This window comes from Saccostrea cucullata, unplaced genomic scaffold, assembly GCF_032062105.1.
Source record: "Saccostrea cucullata isolate Sc308-1 unplaced genomic scaffold, CSIRO_AGI_Scuc_v1 ctg120, whole genome shotgun sequence".
NCBI lineage: Eukaryota > Metazoa > Mollusca > Bivalvia > Ostreida > Ostreidae > Saccostrea > Saccostrea cuccullata.
Genome location: NW_026937312.1, coordinates 487,841 through 507,588, shown reverse-complemented (window position 1 = coordinate 507,588; position 19,748 = coordinate 487,841). Strand labels below are relative to the sequence as shown.

The following is a 19,748-nucleotide window of genomic DNA, read 5'->3' as shown; positions in this document are numbered from 1 at the left end:
TGAATAAACACCTGTGAAAATATAATAAAAAATATCGTCTCAGTTTCTGTCCATATTGTCAAATAAGAACATCGGTGAATAGCGGAGGTATTGTCTTCTGGTGGTCTAGGACCCAGCTGATTTCCAAGTAAAGAGACACCACAAAAAATCACTGCATATAAAATAGCCTTTACTGTCCGTAATATCCGTTTTGTATCACATAAAATGGCAAGGGGACTTCTAAAAAGCATCCATATGTAACAGAAGTTATACTAAAAACAGGCAAACAAAACCTATACAGAAGGGTCAAGAACTCATTAGTAATTGACTGGATGATATTAATAGCTTTGTAGCTTTATGGTATGCTTTTTCTGTTGTTTTGATAGTATTTATTTGCTTGTTATTAATACTAGTAAGTCTAGTATATGAAATCCTATATACTGTAAATTGATAATCTTATATGTTACAGACTTTCTTATACATGCATTTCTTTTGGAGAATAAAAAGTTGGAGCAATTTCAGTGTATTTTTTTTTTTTTGAGTTACCGGGATATTTTAATTATTCTGTCTACAAAAGATCAAAATTACTTTCTCAACATTTGCTTTACTTCCAGAAAAGGGGTCATCGTCGCAGGTCGACATCCTCCTTTAGTCAGGACACAAACCCCTGATTAAAGAAAACGAAGCATTTTAAACAAATTTAGTATTTTACTATGCACTACGATAAAGCGTGAGCCCGTGGGGCACGATTACACCAGTCCAAAAATTCAAAAGAATAATCCTTAATCAGCAACTCCAAACATTATCTATACACCAGATTACGGCATCGAGGTTTCACCTTAACTGACCCCAGTGCCATAAAAAGACCCTTCTGTCTGGAAATATGTCTGTCATTGTACGGTAACGCCGCAGAAACGGGAGGCCTGAAAATCTGACCAAACATGATCGGGTGAAGCAATGGTCAGGCTGTGGTCATCGACCCCTTCCTGATATAAATCTGTCCCACCGTGTGTACGGGAGTTAGATAACAGTATACAGATAGCCGACAACAAACAGGTGCTTTTTACCTTCTACTTTCTCTTCCTATCGGTTTCCGTAAGATATGTGTTTGCTAACCTTGATCTTTTTCCATACACTGGTCTTCGTTTGGAACATTACATGCTTCTAGGGCGATCTCCGCACTCTTTGACTATATAGTTAAATGACCTGAAGAGTGTGTCAAATGTTTGCATTTATTCATAGAGTTTATGGTATTTGTCATTGATAAATCATTTAGAATTAATTTTGCCTTCAAATTCCAATGGTTGATGAAGAAAACCCTTGGTTAGCGAAGATGTAATTTTAATTTGTGATGAAACCTAAAATTTTTCATATATCTGCAGTATAAGAAATTCAAGAAATCTCTTTTCTTTGTAGTGAGCTGAAGGCGTCGAAATGCAGCTTATTTTATAAATTTGTTCTTCAAAAAATTAATAGAAACAATTTGTTTTAATTAGCCTAGATTACTAAGTCTAGTGTATTTCAACATTATGCAAAATTCGTATATGGCAAAAAGGCTTCCTTGCGTGCGTTTTGCACGCTCAAGGTCCTGTAGGCCCTTGTGGTAAACTTAAACTGGTTGCCGTCCATGGTACGACCAGACAAAGGGTACGAGATTTTGATATAATAAAGTTGGTACAGGTACTTGAGAACATGGAGCACCTTGGCATGGCGTGGTGTTGATACACTGATTAGGGGTCGACGACTCGACAGTACCAATGACTCGGTCAATATTGATTCGAGAGAGGGAAATTGGATTAAAGGTCTGAATTATTATTTATAATGTCCGAAGTTTGAGTGGCTGTTTTGTTGGTGTGAAATTAAATTGTAAAATGTAATCTTTGTCATTGTGTGCTTTTCGTGTGAAAATCTCAAGAGGGGAGACCACTGGTATAAACAAAGGTTCCCAGTGGCTAATTCATTAGAGAAAGAAATTATTAGGAGTCTGAGCAAGGCAGATTATATAAAGACGAACGATAGTCGTCAATATATATGTCGCTTACCGATTTTTGTGTTAAAACCATTGTAAGCCAAGAACACACACAAGCGACTTTTATCTATAGATGTGATCTATAGAACAAACAGGTGACAAGCGATAATTTGATGAAAACTTCATCATTTTTTATCATAATCCACTCGCTGTTAAATTTTCGTGATATCTTCATCACTACTGATGTGAGATAGCATTTAGCAATCTAATATTTGAATTCATTACATAAGCAACATTTTCACATGCATTTTTATTTACTGTGTTTTATTTTTCACCTTGTGCTTCTAGAAATTTTAATTAAGCAAACCTATATGAGAGTTTTTAAGGCCTCATTTTTAATTATCGTTCAACAACTGATTAGGCTTTTTATGGTCTCCTTGTGCTTTACCCTTTTAAGTGTCTTTCAAATCTATAGTCCAAATAGTTGTAAAACATAACCGTTCTCTCCAATTACCGTCTGCTAATGTGAAAAATGCGCCATTCGCGGACAGGTTGTGACGTAATAAGAAATGGCGGCTCCCTTAGATGACAATGATAGCGTTACATTGAATTCTCTAGGGCACATACTTTCACACCATCGAGGTAAAAACATGGAGATTTCAAGATATTTACAATCCTTTTAATTGTTAACATTGAAAGCATTTTGTTTAGTTCGTTAGTGACGTAACAAAACAATTAGTAGCACTTGTTATTCCTTCTGATCAGCCGATGAATGAAACCATCAATTGTCTGTCAACAAAATTCGATGACCATAAAACAAGGTGTTCAAAAATCAATATCTTATGATTGTTATGTCGGAGTAGGAAGTGATAAGAAGGTGGCCTCGGTAAACAGACTCGAGGCCAAATATGTTATTTGTTTTTGACACATCGTTAAAACTTTAAAGCAACCGTTAGACAAAACTGACATGCATATCTTGTCGTTTGGACATTCCAGATTGACACTGGACAAAATTCCAAAGGTTCAACATTTGAGATAAAGATAGATAATAAAGGCGGTGAACTTCTTAATTAAATACATAATGCAAAATGATTGATGCAGACATAAGTGCTCCTTTATTTGGTTAAACATCAAATTTGAGGCACCATTTTGTTTTGAAAGCGATAGAAACAATATTGCAAAAGATCTGACCATCTTTTATATTTTTATCCATATTATTTCCGAATTATCAATTTTATTGTTTTAATTCTTTAAAAAAGGATTTCTCAGTATATACCCTGATACGACTCAAAGCTATGCTTCCAGTTACAAATGAGTCATGTATATAAAAGTGCACTACTTCATTCAGAAAAGTACCCCAAAAAATGTATATTTCAAGAAAAGAACATTTTTCTGCATGTTCATATTTAAATCTGACAAATTAAAACTTGTTTGAAGAGATACTAGTATCTTCTGCGGCTCAGAAGTTTAATATATATTTTATTCACAGAAATGGATTGAACAATATTTAGAATTAATTCAGAGAAAGAAAGAAAGGGAGAGAGAGAGAGAGAGTAAAACAAAAGAAAAGAAAAAAATAATTTAACAAATGAACAGGAAAAATAAAAAATTATATAATAAGATATAAACAACAAAAAGAAAAAAATGAAAAAAACATATTGAGCAGTTGTTGTTGACCCAAAATAGGAAGAATTCCCTAACAAAGCAGTTTACTTAAAATGATATATTTCCCATAGAATTTCATAATAAACTAAAATTTCAATGAAAACCTCTTAGAGTTTCTTATAAAGGTATGTACATGATCAAAAAATGAAAAAAATTTTATCCAGACTTAGTGAGTCTACACCATATAATATGTTTTCTATATTAATTGGTATGTTATTTTCATTCATGTATTTAATCAGTAATTGTCGTTGAGAGGCATATTGATGACAATGCAAGAAAAAATGAAATGAGTTCTCGTTTTGATATCCACAATTTGTACATATTGGTGATTCTATATTTTAAAAAGATCAGCATTTTATTCCTTAGCTGGCAGTGTACATGTATTATGTTTTCAATTCTATTACCATAATTGTAAAGTTTATATTTATTTTTCATAGGAGTGGTCGAATTAATTTATTTTTAAAAGTTTGTAATGTAGGGGAGTTTGTACAATCATCAGATAATTTTTTCCACAAGGATCTGTGGATGGTACAAAGCTATTGTAGTATGACACTGTTCCAATGATTTGGATTCGATATGAAGTAGGGTTGCGCAAATTATAATTATGCTGGATTGGCATACATGCGGCTCAGAAGTGTGTAAGTTATCAAATCACTGTATCATCAATTTGTCATTTCTTTTTTTTAAATGGAACATCTCTCTCTCTCTCTCTCTCTCTGTAACATCTGTTCAATGCACTGCACGGTAGAATGCAGCATCCTTAAACCTCAAGTTTTCAAGATTAGCTATTCAAATTTGCCAGGGAATGTCACGAACAAATTATAAAAGTTCATAAAGGTTTGAGCCAAGAGCATTTTTCCGATAAAAAATGTGTTCAAATTAACCCGAATAATTGGGATTTATGAACTTGCGCGTGACGAAAAGAGGAGTTTTGCAAAATATAATGACCATTTGGTCAGTTCCTATTACCAATTGGACAAAGTGGACAATTGATTAATAATCAAAAACAGATGCGAAATGACTTGAATTGGCTCAAAAAAGAAAATTCTGACAGCTAAATGAGATGGCAACAAGCTGTCACATTTCGATTCAGTCATGACAATGGTCTACGATTGATAAAAATGAACTACTTCAAAAAGCAAGTTTCCTGTTACAAAACTTCTGGCGCAGGTCTATAGACACGAACGTAACGAGATAGTCTCACTTAAGCTGTCCTATAATTGTTATATGTACGTTAAATAAAAAGTCTGGAAAACGATTATGCTTCGTAGGGTATCGGCATTGGCCTACACATAATATGAATAATGGGATTATATTTAACGACTATGTTGGGCCATTTTACGTCTACGCGCAACGCCATAAAAACGTCAGAAATAAATTGTTCCGTTAAGGGTATAATTTGGCGACATATCCTTCATTCGGCTTCAAATAAAACTGTCTCATATCTACAAATTACATGGACAATTTAAGGCACTTCTTCATAGTATTCAAAAGGGTGTCGGGCAATCATATGCTTACGGGGTACTTAGCGAGAGGGGATTCGCGCCAAATTAGGGAGGGACTTCTTGATACCCGCTGTCTTTTTTCCTCCTTGTCCCTTTGCGGGAAAAACAAGATGGTGTTTATGTGGAGAAAAATATATGCTAATGGATATTGTAGAGTTAAATTATATACCCGTCGCAATGGGAGGAATTTAGCAATTCTGTTCATTTTCTGCAAGTGTTTTTCCTTTGTAGAACTGACATTTTGAACTTAAAAAAATAGGGGGGAAAAGTTAAATTTGTTTTTAGTATTTTCTTGGCGATTTTTACGGAGAAGCGTTGAAATTTGACAGAATATAAGCGAGACATTTCTGTTCACAGAACAAAGGAAATGTCACTGCTGTGATTTTCCGTTTTATTGTAAAACTGACCGGTGCCCCGGTGGTCAGTCTTTGTCCAGTTTCATTTACAATTTCCGAGTACACTTTAAGTAGAAAAACAAGGGCCGGCTGTGTGTATTATATACGTGTAGAGTTGTTGACAAAAAGTCCTATGGCTGTTGACAAAGTCCTTCTCGTGCCAATCATAGCAGGCGCCATTGTTACTCTTTTACCCTGACACCTACCATACCTGCTGCATAACGGCCAGTTATTATAACCAGTCTCTAGGTCCACCTGTATGTCAGCTATCCTCAATTGATATTTATAAAGTTTCACTTACATAATTAAATAAACTTCACAGTGAAGTATTTCAATAACTAGCCCGATAAGCGTCCCTAACCAAAGCCTGTAAGTCGTAATTTAGAAACAGATGACGATTTTCGCGATCGATCTTTGATAACAAACAACGGTGCTCAAAGATAAAAAGTTCATGGAGTTTTAATTTCATTAGATCTAAGTATCCCACACAAATGACAAGTCTGCTGTAATTACGGGTGGCAGAGAAGATAAATTCCGTCTTGCAGCTTCCTTTCACCGTTGTTTGCTTAGTGCAGAATGTGTCGCAACGCTTGAGCAGGTGCGGCCTGGTGCGCGAGGAAAAAGCGCGTGCAGGCCTCGTGCAAAGGGGACCTTCCTTTCGTCAGACGACATCATACACAAAATTTGATTGAAATCTACAATACTTTGGACAGATGAATTAAATCAGATGTTGACTTACAAGATGAAGAACAAATCAAATCCTAGAAATGGCAGACATCCTTTTAGAAGAACGCGTCAAACAAAACCATGGACATCTTGAGCATATTGCACAAAGGGACCAATGATAACATCTGATCTATTTGCGTAAATTTGTGATTTATATCCCTCTTTTTAAAAAAATCTGTAACACAACTGTGTTTGAAAACATAAATTGTTTGAATTAAAGCAATATGAGCTGCATTTTTGAGAATTTTATTTTGCTGGTAAAATGAGTTATTATGATTAATTTGTACGTAATCTAAACCCTTATGATCAATAAAACCAAAATAAAGTTTAAAAATGTTTCTGAAGAAATATTTCTGTACAACCGAATATACAGTATTATATAAAAAATCATTACTGTACAGGACGACAATAATTCAATTTTGCTTCAATCAACGCGTATAAAAAAGTTCTTTCATAGCAAATATGAACAACAGAAGTTTATAAATGTTCTATTGTTCTGTCATTGAAATAGTTAATTACAAATTTGCAACATTTTTTCCAATGTCAAACATGCAGCTCATATTGCTTAAAAGAAACAAAGCTCAAGCGATTTAAGTCATGATTATTCTTCATCGAAATATAATCTAAAAGAGATGTTTTAATGGTCTAAAGTTTGCCATTTTGGGAAAGTGTCTTACAATTTAAAACTGAACAACAAGTCTAATAATTTGAACATTATGTGTGTTTGTTAGTTTGAAACATTACATTTTGAAGCAATGATAACAAACTATTCAATTTAATTTCTTGAACAATGAATTTAAGGGATTTTAAGCACGGTTTATTAGTTACACAAAAATAGTTCCCTCTTCCTATAGGATGAAGACTATTATATGTAGCTATCGAAGAATTCACTTGAAATTAAGTCATTTAGAGACCTCCATGTCAATATCCGCTTCCGGTCTCTTATAGTGAGAGGTTTGCCGTGTTGTAACCAGTCTGCGGTCGTCTAATTCACATACTTTTGCCCAATTTAAGTAAGTAATTGCTCTATTATGTAACACTTTGGCATATCTAAATTCCCTGTGCTCTTGTTTCAATGAATTAAAATGTACCACAAAAGTTATCATTACATTGGCCCATTTGGTCTATATGCCACCCTTGCCTATCTTTATTGGTGCTAAGTACAAATAAAATAATCGGACCAGTCACATTTTTATCGGACTTTCAGTGTCAGATTTATCTATAATTTATTTATGTCCATAGACATCTAATCCCTTACTAAATACTGCGATTAAAACAAGAGGTGTAGGGTAAATGAAAACGAGGCTTTGCTGCGGTCCTGCGCCAGGTCCGCACTGTATCTTATCTTCACTGCTGTCCGTAATCAGCTTTGTTACGGCGTATGCAAATAACATAATTTGCATAACGGTTCTACATGCCATGAGGGATGCCAAATTTTTCCATATACAGCTGTTGAAATGTCAATATATCCTGACAAAATATGCTATCATGAGCTTAGATAATTAATGAAAAGGAGAAAGATTTTTATTGAAAAGATATTACACACTTCCTACTGCCGCATAGAAATGAAATGAAAAATTGAAAAAAATTAATGAAATAAAAAACTCAAAAAATTGTAATGATATAAAAATTCAAAACTTTATAAAGTTTGCGCACATTTTTCAAAGAATCTGCTGACCCAGTGTATAATTTGAGTCCATTTTCATTTTGCTTTCAATGGGAAGGAAATTGAAGGCCATAAATCGTCCTTTTCCCATGAAACTAACATTTAATTAACCGTTTGATTCAAAACTCGCCAAATTCCTCACTTTCTCAATCGCCAATAAAAACCTGTAATGGCAGTTTGACACGGGAAGTAAAGAGTCCCGAGAAGAAAGGACCATTTACTTACATTGTTACCTGTATTGTCATGGAGATAAATGGACGCGGACGTCAACGTAGACACCGCACACTGACGTTTATATTGTACAAATAATGAACACTAATGGATTGAACACCTCTATAATTGAGGGTCATCAGCAGCACTGCATGGCAGTAATGGGACGTATACGGTCAACGGACATTGACCACGGACACTTTAAAAATCGCCTAAAATAAACCAAGACCAACTTTTATTTCTGTCAATGTCCAAAAAATCTACAATTTTTTATTTCATGTCAGTTATTTTGTTTCGATTTATTTATAAATACGAGGAACAAAGAGGGTAATGTATGGGATTTAACTACCTGCATGCTGCATTGCAGAAACTGTTCTGCTATGGCTTTATATTTTAGTCTCAAACCACTGAAACATAAATCCATGACTTGGCAGTTTCTGCAGCTAAGGATTTAATAAACTATCTTGCTATGTAACCATACGGAACAAATTATTTACAGCATAATATAACAACGAGTCTCCTGCATACGTGTCAGTGAAAACAAAAGACCTTTAATGTATTTTTCAAATGCCTAGTTTCTACGGTTTGTTTTCATTCTTTCAGGAATAAATTATCCATTTTGAGAATGACATAGATTTGAATTTTCTCATATTCATGCAAATCTGAATATGGTTTACTGTATTTTATCTCGAAAGGTTTGATGAAATGTGCATTTCTTTTATACATGTAATTATTAAATCTATGTAACAGCATTTTTTTTTCTTTGTTTTCTCAAAAAAATTGTGTGATTTTGTGATAGGAACTTAATCGTAGTAAACTAGCAGTCATGAAATTACATGTACATATTAATTACACCACTACACACAATCTTATTATTTTATTGGAATTGCGTAAAAGGATTATATCCATGAAGCTCAAGTTATATATAAAGTGCAGTTTAAATAATGCCCTAATTTCCTATATTTTGACTCAGGAATTCCCCCATTAATTTCTGGCACAGGAGTACACGCAAAAAATCCTATATTGACTGTAGGCGGTAGCGAATATTGGCACAGATAAATTGAATATTTTGTTTACATGCCAGACAGGATTAATATCAACTTTTTATTTTGTTCTGTTACATATAAAGTAAATTGTCATTTCCTAATGAATACATAAACGTTGGTTTATTATTAATTTTTATTTAATCTGTGTTTGATGTATACATTACCATATATGCAACATTACAAAAATTATTAAATTGTACAGTTAATATTTACAAGTATGACTCCCCCACCCTAAAAAGGTTACTTCATAGTGGATTTCGATATGCAATCATGTATGATAAAGTTAAACGCGTTTATTTTTTCATTATCTTGTTTAAATTTGATTTCAAAATCTGCTTCTATATAACAGTCTGAGATGTGTCTGCGGATTCGGAATATAAGATTTTATGAAATTGTTAGCTTCATGTATACATATAAATATTTAATAAATAAATACTTAGTAAATAAATAAATAAATAAATAAATGAATAAAACTCAAATAAAATTAAAACGGTTAAAAAAATATAAAAAAAGTATTTGTTCATTATTATTTTATAAATGAAATAAAGTATGCATTGTTCGAATATTGGGGGGGGGGGGATTTTGGAGAATTCTGAGAACATATTTTTTTTAAGAGTATTTGAACGATAAATTAATTTTTGTTTGTTTATTTATTTATTATGAAATAAAGCATGTATATTTCATTACTAGTGTGGTATACCAGTTGGTACTGACAGAATTTTCAACGATGATTTTTTTTTTATTTTAGGTAATACGCAGTACTGAGTTGCCGCGCGCGCGGGGTGGACCACCGGCCTGTCTATGCCTGCATGCAATGGAATAGTTTTCCTAGACGCTTCGCGCGCTACCCCGTGGCGCTGAAATGTTCATCGAAGATTTACTTCTCGACTTCTAACAGATAATCTTATGATTTATTAAGCTGTCATTAGGAAGATTAATTTCGATCAACTATATGGAGACTTTTAATTGCCAAACATGTATAAGTTAATGAGCCAAAAGTGCGTATTACTCGATTGGCATGTTCCGACTGCCAAATATTTGCACTTGACAGCCAACATTTTTTTCTGTGTCACTTTCTAATGACGACGGTTTACACTATGTAGTCCTAGGAATTGCCATGGGTGTTTTATTATATAAATTAGAATTAATTTTTAAACCAATTACACAATCATTTATGATTCATCTTTGCATGAAATTCTTAACCTAAAATTATGAAGCTGATGTTGCCTTTTTTTTTAAAGAGAAATAAAAATATGTACGGCTTTAAATAAATTCAGGATGAACGTTCAGAAGAAAATTTGTGCAATATTTTTTTTTTTATTTGGAATTCAATTATTGTTTCTATTGCAACATATTAGATTTATCTGAGACTTTAAAAAAACTTTTAAATATTTCATTCATTTTATCTGTTTCACTGCAGTTTATCAATGAATATACAAAAAAAGCCTTGATTCATTTGTATTGTAGACAGGTTTCTGACAGCTCTATATGTAACAGATAGGTAATATTGGCAGACAGGTGTAGTGGAAAGGTGATGACGTGCTGTCAGGTACAATAAACCGCTCTCTTGTAATTCAGGCCCTATCACTCAGATCTTATACCGCGGACAATAGAATCCGCCTTAATTAACCCAACCGTTACCATGTTTGTATTTTGTATTCAATCATCTCTCGCATTTTATTAAAATCTTCTTAACATGAGAAAGTTTTGGGGGGTGATTTATTTGACATTTTGATTTTGTGTTGCTTAATGTGCGGAAAATAATTGATAATCCAGTTATTTCATACCTGTCAATTTAACTCCTGACACAAAATCAGGAGTGACTGTTTCCAGACATATTAAGGAAATTCTTCTATACAAATGAACATGCCCTTCTACAAATGGCAACACATTAATTTGTAATGTTTTGTCACCTTATCACTTTCAAATCAAATGTTTGTACACATACATAATTAATGTATATGATCTCCTTATTGTAATACAACCTAATTTGACTAAAAGGCACGATGCCCTAAAACTAAATTGCCGTTAAAATTTGAAACTTTATCAAATTGATCTCGCTTCATAAATATACACTTGTCAAAACATTGCAAATATTGCCCGGGGTGTATCCGTGTCATATGGGTGGGTTGTGGAAAATTGGACTGTATCGTTCGGGCATTAGTGACACCCTTATCTAACTCGCATCCTCGGGTCCTGGAACCAACATGTCACCCGACTAATGTAAACAATTCCCGGATAAGATTCCATATTGTCCTTGTAATGCTGCTGTAATTGTTACATCTACCGTGAGGGGCCGGGTATCAGGTTTGCTTTCATCTCAAACAAACTTGATTTAAAAATCCAACACAAGCTTTTACAACTTATTTTGACATTTTCATTTTCTATTTCTCTGACAGCTTTTCATTCTTTCTTTAAATCTCTAGTCTTCAAGAATCAAAATTATATTTTCAGCAATGTATTTATTAGTATTTTGCCCTCTTTGTTGAGTAAATTACAAAAAATAACTTCCGGAAATTTTGAGTTTGTTTGAAGCGCGCACCTGGACGGATATTTATCTGGCAGAATGTTTACTTTTCAAGACAGTCTCAATTCATTACTGTTTCTTTTAGAATGACCACTCTATTTAACGTGAATTCAAGGAAGATTTATGATGAAAAGGCGCGATGTTCACGAAGTTTAATCAAAATGTACTTGACAAACTTAAGGGGAAATTTATATTGCTCTTCTTATTATGGGATAGTTAAATCTCTCTCTCTCTCTTTCTCTCTCTCTCTCATATTTCTGAACTTCTTTTGGTCCAATTCCAATTATTTTTGATAAGCACAATGAAATATGTAGATGATCAAATTAATTCTTATTCTTTTAAACGAAGAGAATTTTAATAACATTAAAATGTAGTGAATATGGTGGCTGCTTTAGTGTAAACTAGGTACTATGATTATAGTTATCATATGCCAGTTGTGCCTGTACTGTTTCGTATCAATCACGTTTTCTGTGAAATCATATTCTACGAGATTTATTCAACACCACTGCGCGAGATTTGCGGAACATTACAAAGTCATTCCGTGAGTGGGCCGCTGTGTGCAGGCGGGAGAGGATAACGGGACACCCCGGGAGTTCCCCGCGTACCCCGAGTCCGCCGAGGTGTGAGGGCCTGGGCGGAGGAACAAGTTTACAATCATGTCCTCAATCAGGCAGAACAAAGGGAGATAACACAAAGCAAAACGGTACTGAAGTAGTCAGGGGGTTTTATCGTTAGGGTGGTACTTTGTTTCGCGTGGAGAAATGATGTAACGGGCGTAAGTCGGCGTTTCTTTCTAGTTATTGTGAAAATTGATCCATGATTCTCACCTATTCTTAGTCCCGTGAATGAGTTTTACGTAATTCAAGAGGCATCTGCTAACCATATATTTTAGGGAAAATACCATCAATATTATCGAATGTAAATCTGCTTTAAAAATAATGCCCTCGATGATACTTGAAACTTTTTTCATGCGCGTCGTTGTTGTGGCTGAATTCTTTTCATCCATTTTGGGACAAAAACTCTTATCCATAAAAATCCAAGTTCAAAAAGCTGATTGCTTTGAGGTACCATACCGTAGTAATGGACAAACAGTAATTAAGTGACCAAAGAGGCTTATTGAATGTGTAATGTTTCGTTTTATTCAGATAAGGAATGGAGAGTATAGAGGACCCACTATCTAAATCAGTATCCGGTAAAACTTACTTAGATAAAGGGTTGTGTACATATAATCAGATAAAATAAAGAGCTGATGATGAAAACTTACTCGCAAAACTTCATACGTGAAAGATTCATTGACAATGAAAGGAAATTATCGTAAAAGCATGAAAAGTGTTTCAAATTCTTTTCATGCTTCACCTCAGTTACTTAAGTGAAAAAATGAGAAAAAATGTGTTGTGCCATTATAGTGATCGTCAAAATTCACGTGCATGGTTTTTTATTAGTATTTACCCAGTGTGTGTTGTGCCAAAATAAACAATTACTTTTGTAAATGTTAAATTAAATTTGATTTTGGTTTTTTTTTTGTGAATTCTTGGATCCACGCCTAACCAAAATTATATAGTGGTATGGACCAAAATTTGAAATAAAGTAAATGTTGGAGGTGCATGTACATGTTATAGGATGCAACTTTAAGTAACCCTCAAGTCCGCTTGAAAGAGGGAGTAACCTGATGATTTAAACTGATATTTCATTTTCTTCTTTAATTTTAATATCGTCAGTTAATCAACGTGACTGTGCTAAGAGTAAATTCCATCCTGAAAGTACGTAGGAATTAGGAGGGCCCCGATATTCCTCCTCCACCAAAAGCAAAAAAAAAAAGAAAACAAAAAAAAAAAAAAAAAAAATATCGTCAGTTAATCAACGTGACTGTGCTAAGAGTAAATTCCATCCTGAAAGTACGTAGGAATTAGGAGGGCCCCGATATTCCTCCTCCACCAAAAGCAAAAAAAAAAAAAAAAAAAAAAAAAATAGTGCGTATTGTGAACTTGTTTTGGATTCATAGTGCCAAAAGACTGATCATTGTTTGGTTGTAACACCCCACCCCCTAAAAAATGAATTGCTATCTACAGGCCTGTCTTTAAATTCTTTATAATTTCATAAAAATAAGACTTTAGATGTCCTTAATAAATGTTAATTTATAGAGATAAAACGGCATTATCGTCATATCCTTCATGGATTAACATGCAATGAAGTAATCTTTTGATTTTAATTATTCAATTTCAAGAAATGATTATTTTGGCTTAGTTTATAAAAGGCGCATCTGTGCATCTGTTTGCGCTGGCAGCTTGAAAGGACGTTATCAAGTGGAGGTGAAAACAAGCTTTAAAGTGACGTGAAATTAACACACGCAGAGGCATTTACTACAAATTGCTTCCCCTTCAGTAACTTGTTTCTTTGATTATCTGAAATAAACCCAAATTAACCGTTAAGAAAAGGTGGCGCTTCGAATTTTGTGTCTGCTTCCGTTTGATCTTTGAGGCATTGAAGAAGTTAGCTAATTCAACCTCAAACATACTAGCGCTTGATTGCACAATAAAAATCCAATTACAAATCATTACATGGTGATTTTATCGATTTAGAAATTAGTTGTGACTTAATTGGATAGCTTCACCGACAAAGGCCGGAATGTGCCGAAACTGTTACTTCTCAACAGGAGATAATTCTGTCGTACCGTCCCCGGGGGTTGCCACATCTTAACATTTGGCGGGAAAAGGGATTTTTGCATTCATTTAGTGTTTTAAGACAAAATTCCATCTTCCTATAATTTTTGGAAGTTGGGTCATTTCAACGTGACCTCCCAAGAATTTATCTTTTATGCCGTTATAAGTGCTTAACTTGGGAGTCGTTGGTAGCGTCCCACAAGACAGTTAAATACCTCTTCATTCCGAGGATTACTTTTGTTAACTATCTTTCTTTAAATATATCTTATTTGACTTATCCTCTTGATGAAAGGAATAAACAAACACGTGTAGCGCGTTTATCTTTTCATAACAAAATATTTAGACATCTGATTTAAGATAAGCATTTATCGTAATCCTCTTTTGGTAATCTGCAAGAGTTTTTAAAAGATGCCGAAACTTTTTCTATCGTTTTTGATTTTATCTGTCTGTGTTTGGTTGAGATTTTTAAGTAATTATACATCGATATTTCATGCAGATTACTCGATAACGGCATCTCAGAGATTCGTTCTTTATTGTTTGAAAGAAGAAGACAAAAAACTTATTAAAATAAAGACGTTTAAGATAATTCTTTGTCTGATAATATTTGAAATTTATCTATGTTGTTTTTTTTTTGACGTGCTAATGGTAAAAAAGAAATTCTGTAGTGCGCTGATGTGGTGTATTATAATCAACTGTCCTGCAATGTTGGGAAGCTAAATTTCATTTGACCAAGTTACAAACTCCTTATCTTGGTGAAGATACTGTTCATCCACCATACCGTTACTTCTAACAGATCATTAGCATCCTGGTTTGTGGTCAAAGCTTGTAATGTACGTGCATTTAATTAGTGGCGTATGTTCGGTATACTAATTACCATTAATGAAGACAAAATTCAGTTCCATCCTCTTCTAAGGTACCGCACGGATTATCGTTCAAGGATATCAGTTTCAGAACCCTGGCTTGAGGCGATCTAAAGGAGAACATAAAATATCGGCCCTATTGCCTAATCTTCGCGAGCATATTGAATGTAATTGACATTTGTGTTCATTGTTTGTTGCAGTTTTTATAATATTTTTTCATCCCAGATAAATTATTTTGGTTGACAATTATAGATTTTACGCTTTAGTTCTTTGTTTGAATGGTTTATGTCAGATTAAATGTCATCTGTTGGACTTAAACTCGCACAAAAAAAAAATGTTTAACTTGAAATAAAGTGGTGTGCACAAACTGATTAAATATTTATCCTGGCCAGACGAACTGTGACCTAACCCATGACATCAAACATCTGTTGAATATACACGAAAAGAAACAGCTTTTAGGAATATTAATCCTCAGACTAGTGGTCAGTCCACGCATTGAATGCGGAGGAGAGACTGATCCGACCAGTAGACACTAAATACTCCGTCATCTGCAGGTCATCAAACAAATAAGCGAACTGTTAAAAAAAATTGTAATAAAAATGTTTAATAAACAAAACGGTGTTGTCTCCCTTTGTATGCAGTAACGTCAGTTTCGCCTCAGTAAACATTAGAGCAAGTGCCAACACGCCAAGATTGGGTCTATTTTTAGATATTCAATAAACCATAAAATACTTTTCAATATTACTACCTTAAAAATGATTTTAAAAGATTTCTACGAGCAGTCTTCAAAATGCACTGTTATTATTTCCAATATTTACCAAATGCTTAGTACTTTTTAATTAATAAATTTGAGAACATAGTAACATTTGTAGTTTGTACTACACATGCATATTGATTATTATGTACTTCGACGTCACGTGATGATATGAATGCCAACCCCGCCCACCTGCGCTCTGATTGGCTGCCTCGGTGAAGATTACCGTAGCGTGTTCTGACTTGCTATTACTCTAGTGTTATTATTCGGATCGAGAGCACGTTAGTTTCAGTATGTTAGACGGAGGTAGTGGTACTGTGAAAACGGTGAATATGGTAGAAATAAAACCCAAACCTAAGTGTTGCCGGAATTTATTCGGTTCTCCGAGTGAAAAGGAGAGAGACTGCATGAACAAATTGTACAAGGAATTTTTGAACGAGGACATAAAAGTGGCGAAAGAGAAATACGATTATGACATTTCAAAGGATATCCCACTATCAGATAGGTGGGAACTTGCAACGACAGCTCCTGAATTTTACACAAGACTTTATACATCAAAACAGGAACGACTAAATCCTCTGAAGAGGAGATTGGAAAGTGACACAGAGAAAAGTGAGACCGGGAATAATTCAACGTGCAATAACACACCCCCTGTTCTAAAACAGACAAAGATGCCAAGTAAGTATATAAACTGAGACCTTCAACATACTGTTTTGAGAAGAAAAGGGGTTTATGCGATATTTTTGTTAATTCCGTTTACATGACTCGCGTTTTCTGTCTCCCTTCACATGAGGAACTTGGTAAGGCATGTGTTTCCGCATGACAACCAATTTTCTACGCATTTCTTGATACATCTTCTTGAACTGCAGTGTTTATATATCAGGATGAACTCAAGAGTTAACATCAACGCAGTTTGAAAGGTGTTTTTGTCGAATCTAGGTCAAACCAACAAACCTAGCACTTGATACAAATACTACGTTTTGCTTGGCAGTTGTAATTTTGACATTGCCGTGGATGCGTACGTACGGGGATGAGTCATGATTTCTCGTAAACAGAACGAGTAGCTGATGGGGGAAATTGTTTAATTTGTAGACCTGTAAATGGAAACACCATGTGTATTTCTGGCTATTTAAAAACCAACGTGTTGGTTCGGATCTTTAAACTTAGTGCGGGAATGTTTTGAAACTAGTTTTAGGTCGCGATTGGACGCCAGGTCGGTCGTGCACGGACGTGTCAGTATTGCTGAATGTCGATTCGTCTTGACGGGATGCCAAGTTTTCCGTTAATCCTGGTTCATTCATGATCTCCCTATGCAAGTTTATACAAAGCTGTTCATTGTTTCGCTTTTGCGCGGTGTATCCAATACTTAAACTTTACTATTTATGTCGTCGTTAGCTATGTTGTATATATCGTGTCACCCCATGCCGAGCTGGACGGGTGATAGCGGCTGACACGTGCTGTTATATATACACATATACACCGTAATAAACAAGTAGCAATTCCATGACATAATACAGCCAGTTGACAATGGACAATCAAGACCGTTAATCTGTTTACACTTTGTATTTGTTTCCCAATTACAATTTATGTATGGAGTTGTTGGCAGATCTATTTTCCTTTGTTCATAAGAAATGAACATATGTTTACGACATAATTGCACTTATATATGGACATTTACTTTAAATTTATGTCCTTTGTATTTGAAAATCAAATATACAGAAACATTGAGAAGGAAATTTAATGAAACATTGAAAAGGAAATATAATGAATTTTATACAGAATGACAATATTTTAACAGAATCTTTTTCTTTTTTCTGCAGATTTCATGAAGAAGAGAAAGAGGGCCGATTTACCCCCATCGCCGAGTTTGACTAAGCAACTGCGGCTGTAGCCCCTTTATCTGAAGGGCTTATAATGTAAGTTAATTATTCATGTATATATCCTCATAAAATCAATGCCTGCCTTCGGATCTCTCTGTAATTTGACGTAATGATGAAGAAAGGCAAGGAAATCACTATGGAACCCGAAAACAAATATAGATTCTATAAATAGTATAGACCCACACAACATGCGATGGTTTAAGCTGATATCTGGAGAAATGCCCAATAAAAATTGGAGAAGAATCAAAATAGGATTTGATTTTGTTTACGTTTTCATTTGCAATTCTACCTTACATGACAAAAAATTTCAATCAGTGGAAACTCAACAGAAATATTAAAAAGACAGAAGGATTAAAAAAAAATAATCATTTTGTTTTAAAGCAATAATCCTTTGATTTATCTGAATAAAAACACGGAAGAAAATACATATTAGGAATATTTTTAAAAGTCTCTTGGTACATATAGACATATTATGTGAAGTAATCAAATAATAGGAAAACTCAAAGTCGCAAAGCAAGGGGGAAATGGGGAAAAATTGCATCACGATTAAGATCAGCTGGTACCATCAATTGTATAAAGCACTGCAATAGTACAAAAGTACGACCACGAAAAAGTCAATCTAGTGCACAACCAGCAGAAAAAAAAAACCTCGCGGTGATTGCACGTTTTCAAAATTTGAGATTTAAATTGTGAAGACAGGCCACATGGCCGACACTCGAGTTAGAATGGGGTCATTTAGAATTTTACAAGCAGGCATCTCGTAGTACGCCGTAGTAGTTAACACGAGGCGTTTCGCGCTCCGCCGGAGAATAGGCCTGGGAAACACACGTACATTTGCATAAAGCTCGATTCCTTATGCAGCTTTTTGTAGGTCAGAACTGTCACTTTATCTTACCGCAGTGCCTTATGGGATACGTAGCTCTAGGTCGTCTTACGCTTATTATCTTGTATGCAAATGAAGAAAATTTCACCTTTACTACCAAATTTAGCAAACTGTTTTAATTTTGAGTATTCGGCGACACATTGAAAAGAAATTAAAACATCCCTGTGTCATACAAGTAACAAATCATGTGACATTTCCTCATCTATATCTGTCAACTTTTAACCATATGTTAACGAAGGCGAAGGGTGTTGTAAGGTTGTATTTAGCGATGCCAACGACCTTGCCGAACAATTTCATAGTAAACACTTGATAACGTTAATGTTCTTTGGGGGCATGTAGCTAATTGGTTTCAGAGTGTCAGTGCCATTTTATCTCGTAAGATTACCAAACCTAATGTTAAAGTTGCATTTTACTGACGAATCCTCTTTTTGTTTTTACAGGAATTTAGTGCTAGAAACAGGGACCTACAATGGAGGGCCAGATCTGCAAAAATGCTAGGAGTTTCCATGCAGGATTGTTTTGCCAAAGAGCGCCCGATTCTTGCCAAATTCCCGAGACCTACGCTTATATAACAGTTTTGTTGGGACTTAACGTGTATGGAATGAAGAATGAAATCCTGCAAAGGTTTCTTGCAGTAGCCATTGATAGCCCTGTTTCCTGATAGATATTAACAGTAAAACACGCCCTTTGCACAATTTGTGACTTCGCCTGTGTAAAATCGAGATGCGCGTGTGTACAGTTTTGTGGACGGTGCAAGGGCAGACTTTCTATTTAATGTGCAATTGACAACTGGACAATGACTGTGTCATTGCAGGCCGTATGATCTCATCAATAATTTATATTAATTTTTTTTTTATTATTATTTGTCAATTCTTATAAAGAAAACAAATCCCCTATTGTAATTGTCCTATTTATTTGTAAAAAGAAAATTAACAGAACTACATCTTTGAGAGAGAAAAAAGTTTCACGAGAAGAGTGGAGCATATCCTCATATATATATATATTATTTATAAATATATATTC

General features: G+C 34.4%; 1 protein-coding gene across 1 annotated transcript; it reads left to right on the top strand.

Moving 5' to 3' along the window:
• Positions 1-16,206: 16,206 nt before the first annotated feature.
• On the top strand, positions 16,207-19,333 carry LOC134247892 (uncharacterized). The gene is made up of 3 exons (XM_062730294.1): positions 16,207-16,640; positions 17,783-17,878; positions 19,166-19,333. Exons 1-2 carry the CDS (start codon positions 16,256-16,258, stop codon positions 17,851-17,853), a joined length of 456 nt encoding a protein of 151 aa, XP_062586278.1. The 5' UTR covers positions 16,207-16,255; the 3' UTR covers positions 17,854-17,878; positions 19,166-19,333.
• Positions 19,334-19,748: the final 415 nt, after the last annotated feature.

What these genes read in the sequence shown, in the direction of transcription:
- LOC134247892 (XM_062730294.1), top strand. Translation starts at nt 16,256, where the DNA reads ATGTTAGACGGAGGTAGTGGTACTGTGAAAACGGTGAATATGGTAGAA. An exon ending in AAAACAGACAAAGATGCCAA is followed by an intron (nt 16,641 to 17,782) that starts GTAAGTATATAA and finishes TTTTTTCTGCAG; the next exon opens with ATTTCATGAAGAAGAGAAAG.